Here is a 10,845-nt window from a genome sequence, read left to right on the forward strand (position 1 = left end):
GGTCTACGATTAAGCAAATTGAAAAATGAAACCCAATATCAGAGCCCCAAAAAATCAGTAAATAGAGAAAAAGAACTAGCAAATTGGACCCAATTTCGATCCAGAAAATCAGAAGTCGAAGAGAGAAAGATGTGTGAAGAAGAGAGAGATGTGGGCCCAATTTTATATTTAATAATAATAATTTTAAAAAGTGAAAGAAAATGAAAAATAAATTCATTAAGGGTATAACAGTCTTTTTAGTTTGGACAGGGACCAAAATTGCAAGGAAATTAGCTCAAAAAGACCATCAACCCAAAAAAGTCGAGGTTTTGACTAAGCCTCAAAAAAAATGCATACCATATAGACCATTTTTGTAGTTTTGTCTTTTTAATTATATGTTAAATTTGAAGTTATAATAATTTTAAAATTTTGATATATCTATTAATTAATAATTTATTTAAAATGACTTATTTAAAATAAATGATTAATAATTATAAATTTTTATTATAAAAGTTTAATTAATTTTATAACTGTGGTTCCGACGGGTTATAAACTAATATATATATATATATATATATATATATATATATATATATATATATATATATATATATATATATATATATATATATATATATATATATATATATATACACAAAAGTGGTAGGACATATTATCATAAAAAATGCCATAGTCTTGAACATCCTATAAATTCATTGCATCATTCTCTTTCTTCTCCCTCTTGATGGATAAACGTAGGAGGAGGAAGACTGGTCAATCCTCCATGAAGCACAATTCTGAGTTTGAAGGTGAGTTTTAGAAGGAATTAATCTCCTGTTTTTTCAATTCTCATATATATTTAATTGACAGATTAAATCTAATTTCTTTAAGATATTACCACTTTTGTAAATTTGTGGGTTATTTAACTTATTTTATTGAAGTTATTTTTAAATGCCATAATATATTTAAGTTATATCTGAGTTCCCTTTGTTTTTGTTAAATTAACTTAATTGGGTTGGGATTGAGTTACTCATGATAGATTTGGGTGCCACACCTGGTTACATCTCTAACTATTGTACATGTCGTTTTGGGTAATGGTTAGTATAACCATTATAATTTTTGAGATTACGAGAATACTAGACATTATAATTTTTCAGATATTATATTTGTAAAATTTGCAACCAAAATGATCATTTGTTAGAAAGCCAACTACACACTATAATATCACACGTATTATGTTATTAAGTATGGTGCTTTTTTCGTTATTCTTATAATTAGAATGACAAATAAAACTGTTAAAAAGTGTGCAAAAGATTTACAATATTCTTTTCTTTTAAATTACCAAACTATATTTTTTATTTATAAGTTTAAGCCAAAAGAATAATTATAAATTACGATCACGTAATTGGTGTTCAAAAGATTCAAATCAAGCACAATATTGGTGATTGATTTTACCATCATACAAGTGAATTTTGCAGAGGTGAGCAGTAGAAAATGGGAGTTCATTAATATGAGCGAACAAGAAGAAGATATCATTTATAGAATGCACAAACTTGTTGGTAACAGGTTAGTTTTTTTTTTTTTTTTTTTTTTTTTGTCCGATATAGAATTATCAATGATAATTTTTTTTTCTTAGATATTATGTTAGCCATTCATTTAATAGTATTATTGTGCTTGACGATATATAAGATATATATGAAATCATTGGTCTATTCTCCGACATATATCTATATAGAGACCTTATAGGGACACGAAGACTCCAATATATAAAGACATAAATTACTATGTTGCATCGAAATAATACATTAACAAAATACATGAAAACATTAACATTAAATTATTTAGAAGAGAACATTATGCTAAAATTTTATACCCATTGCATTTACATGAAATTATTTGTGCCATGGATTGGGTTTCTTAAAGCTATTGATAACAGGATAGCTTGATTGTGTTTCTTTTTATTGTTGTCGTATCTTTAGTGGATATTTATATTGGTGTCACTATAGACGAATCTCATGATATTGTACACAACATGTTCATTTGTGACTGGTAAATCGAAGATGAATCACATACCGACTTTTCTAATAATTCATAGTAAATGCAATGACTTTGGGCGTATTTGGCAAAACTATTTGCTAGCTAGAAATTGGACGTTATAATTTTTGACAAAAGTAGTTACTAAATTTTAAAGTTTTAAAACTACTTAAACCAAAACCTAAAAACTCTCAAAAGCTATTTGAAATAGCTTTCGGATTAGAAGTTTTATGTTTAGAAGAAAAACTAAAAACTCATATTGTAGAAAGATTTTTTTTTTTTCCAAATTTGGTTCTTCCTAAAATCTAAAAGTTCTTAAAAGTTGCTTTAAAAAAAAAAAAAAAAAAACACTTTTTAATAATTCGTTTTAATGGTATGAAATCTAGGAAACCGTCAAAATGTCACTCTTAATTCAAAAGCTTCGTATTGTTTTATTTTACCACTAATTTATAATCCGTGAGAACTACGGTTATAAAACTAATTAAACTTTTATAGTAAAAACTTAAAATTTCTAATCAATTATTTTAAATAAATTATTAATTAAGAGATATTTTTTAGTTATATAAAATTATAATTGTTGATTTAAATAACTACATGAAATTATTTCACCTTATAATATATATATTTATTTTATTTTATTTTTTATTCTAATGTTATTAATTTGATGTAATTAAGTGTGAAATTTAAAATTTGGAATTTGAAATGAAAAATCAATTATCAATTATTAATTTAATGTAATTAGAGTGGAAAATTTAAAATTTAAAATTTAAAATGAAAAATTAATAGGTTGACATGTAACATATAATATTAATGATGATTTCTAATATTGTGATACTTGTCAATAGAAGAATAAACTTATTTATTTATTAGAATAGAAAGATTATACCTACCGTATGGTATTTTATAGAAAAAAGTATAATGTAAAGTTAATTAGCACCTTATATTTATTATTTAGGGAAAATGACGTAAAATTGTAATCAATAACCAAAATTTGCTCTTTAGGCCACTAAAATTTTAATCGTTTATAGTAAGCAAACCAACTTTTTATTTTGGTTCTAAAGTATTAGATATTACAATTTTTATCAATTAAAATGACAATGAATACCATCATTGCTTTGCCATGTCTAACTAATAGTATATTATAGTCATTTTTCTCAAACAACGACTTTGACTACATTGATTTTAACGGATTAAAATGGCAAGGTCATAAAACAATATGATATTGCTAATGGTTATTGGTTGTGGTTTGAGAAAATAATTACAAGAGGCTTTTAGTTAGATGTGGCAAGGGTAAATGTCTCTTGTCATTTTAATCGGTAAAAATCATAATTGTTGTTATTCTAAAACCAAAATAAAAAGTTAGTTTTGTTTTAAAATAAAAAGTTAGTTTTCTTATTGGATAAAATTAAAAGTTTAGTGACATAAAGAACAAGTTTTGTTTTATTGGTTGCTATTTTAAGTCATTTTCCATATTATTTAACCATTATTATTATCATATGAATTTCTACCAGCTTAACAACATAGTTTTAAAAAACCAATATTTTTGTAAATTAGTTATGAAAGAAAAATGGCTTGTATTTGTACGTATTTCATATCGGTGCGATATTGTATCTTCTGTCTCTATATTTGTTGGAGTCTCCTCTTTCTTCATAAGGGCTCTTTTGTAAATACAATATTGGACTCAATATATATCTTAATGATATCAGAATCGGCGTTCGCACCTCACTATAACACATCATTGTTTGACCTTATTGAGCCTTCATTTTTGAGGAGTATAAATGTATTTCATCTTGGTGTAAAACGGTATCTTATGTCTTCATATATGTTTGAGTATCTCATCTTTTCATAAGAGCTCTTCTAAAAATATAATATTGGACTCAATATATATCTTAGGATATTTAATTAATTGGGGGGTGGGGGTGGAGGGAGGTGGGGAGTTGTTTGTATATATGGAGTTAATGTCGAAATCATTCCATAAATGCTAAAAGACAAGGTGGGGTTTGTTGGTACATTTTTGGAATCGAACATGTATGACAAATTGTTTATCACTTGTACATATTATTTCCGTTACAAAAAAATTGTGATAATTCAGTGGACCTAGAAAATACACATTATATATGTCACAAAATTTTGGAAAACGGACTAAACAATGAAAACAAAATAGATTTCTAAATCACATAGTCGAATTGAGTGAGAAATTGGAGTATAAAGAGAGAGTAAGAAAAGAAGGTACAAGAAAATTAACTGTTTCGATTATATTTTATTTTTATAAGATAAAAATTTGTAAAAAATTCACAAAAAATACCCTAATCCACGTTTAAAAATATGTATATAATGAAACATGACCAAAATACATATTAGCGATATAAAGAATTCATTCGTAAGACCAAACTATAGTTTTGTAGTTTTTAAAAGTAAACAGTGACTAAAATGTCATAAATATTGAAAGCAGTGGCTAAAATATAATTTTATAAAGTTTAAGGGCTATTTTGTAATTTTTTAAAAAGTTTAATTAAAATGCTTAAATGTTTATAACTGCTATTATATATTCCTCTCACTCACATTAAAAAATCAAACATAGGGGTACACACACCCACTCACTCACACAAGGTACAACCAACAATTAAGGATACGTATATAATTAGCCATTGTTTATTAATTATAATAATGGTAATCATTAATTTATATGGTACACATTTCAGGTGGGATTTAATAGCTGGTAGGATTCCGGGACGGAATCCGGAAGAAATAGAGAGATTTTGGTTAATGAGACATAGTGAAGCGTATGAGGATTTAAGGAAAAGAGTCAAATCTTGAGTAATTTTAACGACAATTTACAAGGGATGTATATTGGAACATTGAGATATTTGATGCATAAATCTGATTGTTGATTTGTTTTTCTACTATGTATAGTATGTAAGTTAGTTCTAGGAAATAGGATCATGTGTGGTGTAATTTATGATATGAAATCTAATATTCAATTACAACCGAATCCAAAATAAATAAAAAAAATCAATGTGTTTTATAATTAAATGAAGCCAATAAAAACAAAGGTGTCAATAATATTTGTAGCGGGTCGGATCGGATGGAACCAATAAAAACCAGCCCGTTTGCAAAAAAAAACATGTTCAATCGTAGAGGTCGAACACCTTAAAAATTAATAAAAACTGGTCTACTTGACCCTTTTGGCCGGTTTATGAAAAAGTCCTAAAATTAATAAAAACTGGTTTATTTGACCCTAAAATTTTAGACCACCAACTTATTCCTATAAATTAGCAACAAATGTATTTACTTTTTTATAATAAAAACATTTTTTTATCTTTATAAATGATTTGTTAATAATAATATCCATTAATTTAATGGTAATTTTCAAAAAAGTCTCAATATTTTGGTTATTATGTAATTTTTGGAAAACTCCCAAAATTTTGAGCAAACTAATGAAAAAGAACAGAATACCGACAAAATCTGCGAAACCGGCCGAAAATGGTTTTTTTCGAAATTTTAACCGGTATTTTGTGTTTTTCTGTAAATAAAATTTAGTTTGAGACTTTTTCATAAATTTGACTAAAATTTTAAGACTTTGAGATTTTCCTTTTTTTTCAAAATAAATAATTACTTTGTAACAAAATTGTCTCTTTTCTTATTTAAATATTCCACTTGCAACGATCATTTTCTACAACCATAAATGTACGAGGAATTGTGTTGTTTTTCAAATTTCGTCACAACTTTCACCATTATTTTTTATAACGTTAAAAAACTACATTTCTTTCTCTTTATCCGCAATGTGGAATAGCGCTTGATAAATATTAACAATCTGCTTTGCAAATTGAAGTGTAATCATTCCATCCGTTTGTTGTTTATTTATTTGTTTTTTATTTTGTCCATAAAAGGTAGGTCGTAATTTTTTTCAAGGTAAGTCCAAATTTTTTTATAAATGCATATATTCTACATGAGGTAACATGCTAGATTGTCCCTTGACTCACCTAGGTACATGCTAGATTTTTCCTTGACTACTACCTAAAGAACAACATGCTAGAAATCCTAATATTCAATTATTACATTTAAATGCATATATTCTAAACGTGGAAATTTTACATCATAACTTAAAATAATATAGTTATATATGTACATAATACATACATACATTTTAAGGAGCGATAATATATCTTCTTAATATTATTGTTTAAGTACTCTTAATATTATTGTTTAAGTACTCTAACCTATTCCTTCATGTGTGATGTGTGAATGCATGCCAAGATTAAGTTGGGTGTCGAGGGCGATGAGAGCCCAAAAGGCCAAAATTACTTGGAGGTGAACTGTAAAGTCCGATGAGAACTAAAGGTTCTTTCATGACATATTACTACGGAGAAGAAGACAACACATTATTCAAGTGATCATTGTGGATGGGAATTGGGTATAGATAATGTATGTTTGTATTAAAATGAGTTCTTTCATTATTTATTTCAATAATAGTTTGGGGAATTGAAGAATTTCCGACATACACAACAAAGTAATATGTTTAAGCGTCTTTTGGTTGATTTCATTAAAGTTCTTAAAGCTCTATTCTCGAATAATAAGATAAAAGAAGCAATGAAGTTGTGGCAACAACAAAGCCAAGTAGCTAAATTGATTTACTTTTGACTTTTTTTAAAGGTATTGGAGTCTTGTTGGAAAAAATATTGTGTCTTTTATGACAGTCTTCCAAGACATGAGTTAAATGTGGAACATTTGTAACTCCTTGTTTGTTACAATGAATCCCAAAGTGGTAGATCCAATTTTTTGTCAAATATATTAGACCAATTAGTTTGATTGGTTTCCATTCCAAAATAATTGCTAAAACTTTGACAAATGTTTTATCGGCGGTTACTGGGGAGGTGTTCAGTGAGGAAAAAAAATTATTTAGTGATGATGTTAGGTTTGCTGGCATGACCTAGATAGCTTCGGCAAGCCAGCCCTGTCTGGCACTCGACCGCTAGCCCTGCCTGATGCTTGCCTTCCAGCCTTGCCCGACGCTTATCAGGCGTCTGCGAGTGGCTTTGCTTAGTTCCTATCTAGCTAGGATTAAATTGAGTTGACCCAAGGTCTGACCTAACTCTCAGTCGATCTAATTGTCCTCTATAAATAGAACATATCCTCCTCCATGTAGAAGGACCTTTTCAGCCACACATACTCTTACCTCAAGGCATCAGCCTCCATCATGTCTATATACCCCCATTACACAAAGATGGTTCTCTCCGTCTAGGAAGAACCATCTCATCTCATCTCTAGCCCTAGAATGATCGATTTAGCCTCATTTCATGTTTCTTGTTTGGTTGTGGACTTAGGGTAGAATCACCATTTGACAGTCTATATGGTTATGTTTTTATGTATAACTTGCATGCATAAGGCAACCAACATTGTTGATTGAGGTTCTCGGTATTGCGAGAGGTGGGAGTTGAGGATTCCTAGGAAAGTCTAGGATATGTATGATGTCTAGTATAGGATTGGTATATAGTCCTAGTGTGGTAATTTAGAGGAATCAGGACGGATCTTGAGGAGGATACAAATAGGTGTGAAAAATAGTATTGGGCCCATACTACTAGAAGCACATGATATGTACTTGAGACAAGAACAGACCTGGGGACTCTGAGGAGACATGTATGTTGTGAGTTCCCTCGAGATTATGCTGATTGTTTATATGGTTGTATTTCAGTTTGAGTATGGTGGTGATCACTCAAGGAAAAGGTTCTGACTCTGGTTCTGGTTCCGGTTCTGGCTCGGGCACTAAAACGATTGATGAGAGGTTGTGCGAGTTCATTTTGGTCAGGGTTACTCGCAGTATCTTAAATGCTACTCATGTGATGTTTGGTACCATCAAGGAGGGGATTATAGAGCTTATGGAATAACAGCTTAGGTCCTTTCGAGTCGAGATTATTGCGGGTCAGATTGGAGCGCGAACTCCCTCGTTTCAGGAGTTCAAGGCTTGTGGAGCTCTTGGGTTATTTGGGGTTAAGGAACCCATCGCTAGCCGACGCTAGATTGCTGACATGGAGAATGCTCAAGGGATGATTTTTGTTCCTAAGAGGGCAAAGGTGGGATTCACATCCTGCCTATTGAGTGACCGAGCATATGATTGGTGGGATGAGGTTGGTCGAGATGTAGGGTATGCGGTAGTGGCAATCACGACTTTAGATGAGTTTGTTTCAAGGTTCCAAAAGGAGTGTGCACCAGCGATCGAGGTGTAGCAACTGGCGAGGGAGTTCCAGGACCTTTGCCAGACTACTGAGCCTGTGGCGGAGATTACCGCCAAGTTCCGTGAGAGTTTCTTGTTGGATTAGTGTCTAAGTCCATAACTATTTTTGTATGTACTTGACCCGATTGTGAGCATGATCCTTTTAGGTTGCCTTCACCAAAGCAACTTGATAGGATGATTTATGGAAAAAGAGTTTAATTATGATTTATTAATATATTATGTGAATAATATATTAAAAAAGAAATCATATTGTTTAATTAATATTAGTCAAGAATTAATTTTGTGACTAAAAGAGATTAATTAAACTTGGGGGACTACTATTGCAATTATAAGATAATTGCATTATGGGGTATGGATTCCTATTGGAAAGAGGATTGGACGAAATCTATGGGAAGCCCATATGGATTTCGTCCAAGGGCTATCTAAAGGGACTCCATGAGTTGCTTAAGGCCTAAGCAGAGAATTAGGGTTTCCCTTGAAAACCCTAGCAGCCCACATAAGTATAAAAGGAACCCTAGGGACCCAAAAAATGTGGCTAAGCATTCATTGGAGTTTCTTGGACATTTTTTGGTGCCTCCTTCTCCTCTCCCAAGTCATTATCTTGCTCTTGGTGTTTGTGAGCCATTAGAGGTGTGACACTTGTGACACTAAGCTTTCAGAAGTCAATTACAAGAAGGAATAGATTGTTATTGATACATAACAATCAAAGGTAAGATCTAAACCCTTATTCATATGTTAAATCGTTTATTGTATGCTAGATCTAGGGTTCATGGCTTTGGATGATTATTGCATGTTCATTAGACAAACTAGATCCAAAGCTTTAGGGTTTACATGTACACCATAGGATTAATGTAGTGCTCAAAACCCATCAGTGGTATCAAAGCCTAGTTCGTTTTCTAGTGAATTGATGCAATAATGAACTGTCAAAGATCAGGAAATCGGAAAATTTTGTTGTCTGGAGCATGAACTCGACGAGTTCAGAGCCCAACTTGACGAGTGTGCTGTTCTGTTGCCAGGATTTTCGATTTTCTGGCCAGATTTTGTTGAGGATAATTGCCAAAACTCGTTTTTCTTATCTAAATCCGTTTTTTTAAGTTTGGAATGGTTATCTTCATCAAAATTGATGGATTTGGTTAAATTTAGAAAATATAGGATTATTATAATTCAAATATTTAACCTAGTAACATTGAAAAGTTTCAATTTACACCCTTTAGTTTTATAGTTTAAATTTGAACTTAATAGTTTTAGTTTTTGAAATTTAAATAGTTAAACCTAATTGTTTTGAAAAGTTTCAAAACTTGCCCTCAAGTTTTGGAATTTAAATTTTTGATTAAAAATTTAATTTTAAAATGTTTAAATTCTAAACCCTAATTGTTTTGAAAAGTTTCGAAACTTGCCCTCAAGTTTTGGAATTTAAATTTTTGATTAAAAGTTTAATTTTGAAAATTTTAAATTCTAAAACCCTAGTTGTTTGAATAGTTTAAATTACACCATATGGTTTTATCAAGTTAATTAAATGTATAATTAAAAGAGAGTTAATAAATCCATAATAATATGGTTTGTATTTAATTAAATTAAAATTATAATTTTATTAAATTAGACCACCTAGTATTTTAAAAGTGTAAAATGCACCCTTATACTATATATAAAATTAAAAAGTCTAATATTATATATGTATGAGTAAAAGGTCAGTCTTACCGTTAGTACGCCTCATTCACGAAGCTGGTCTATAAGGGGTGTTTAAGGAAGCGGCTTGTAAAATGATCGTCATTGGGTATCCATTCTTACCCACCGCACTATTGACTAGTGGAGGGTCGTTAGCCTAACGGGTAGGATAGGACACAACCTTCCATTATAATTATAATGAAATAGGAAGTAACTAAATGTTTTAAAAATTCCTACATCTTAGTTACTTTAGGAAAAATGTGGAGTTAGTGATACTCCATGAAATTACACTTTGTACCCTTGCTAAGACGTTAGTGGAGCGTGTGTGGTTAACCAGCACACTAATTGGGCTCTAAGAAAAGGTGGCAAAGGGTGACTCAATGTTTGTCATAGATCGATGGAGTGTGTATGGTTAACCGGCACGTCGATTAGGTGACTGTAACATTGGGGGCACCATATATATTTGCATGGTTATCCACAACTTGTTTGTGATCCTCGGCATCCCAGTCACAAACGAAGGGCACACTCGAGATTTAAACATGCCATTGAAAAGTTCAATGAATCTCAAAAGATCTAGGAGTTTCAAATCATTTAAAACTTAATTTCAATTTTCGTTTTTCATGGTGGAAATTGGTAAATCGTCATTTGCCTACCTTCAAATCTTCTGCAATTTGGATTACGGTATCCCTCTTCTGTATTGTAGGATATTGTGTTAGATCCTGACCTTGATATTTCATTTGGGTGTTATATCAAGGATTCCAATCAACTTACTTGAATTTCTCTCGTTTTGTAGATGTCAAAGTATGACAACTATGGTCTTCCTAAAATCCGTTGGAAATTTTTTTCCACTTGAAGATGATGTTCCACGATTGGATTGTGGAAATAGAAATCGTGCTTCACTTCCTCCACCTCCTCCAATAATTCTTTTTGACCCA

General features: G+C 30.6%; 1 protein-coding gene across 1 annotated transcript; it reads left to right on the forward strand.

The window, feature by feature from the left end:
• Window positions 1-665: 665 nt before the first annotated feature.
• Window positions 666-5,000, forward strand: LOC145101568 (transcription factor TRY-like). Its single transcript, XM_079038780.1, has 3 exons — window positions 666-788; window positions 1,458-1,545; window positions 4,716-5,000. Exons 1-3 carry the CDS (start codon window positions 725-727, stop codon window positions 4,828-4,830), a joined length of 267 nt encoding a protein of 88 aa, XP_078894906.1. The 5' UTR covers window positions 666-724; the 3' UTR covers window positions 4,831-5,000.
• Window positions 5,001-10,845: the final 5,845 nt, after the last annotated feature.

This window comes from Lactuca serriola, chromosome 4, assembly GCF_051521515.1.
Source record: "Lactuca serriola cultivar US96UC23 chromosome 4, Lser_US96UC23_V15, whole genome shotgun sequence".
Classification (NCBI taxonomy): Eukaryota; Viridiplantae; Streptophyta; class Magnoliopsida; order Asterales; family Asteraceae; genus Lactuca; species Lactuca serriola.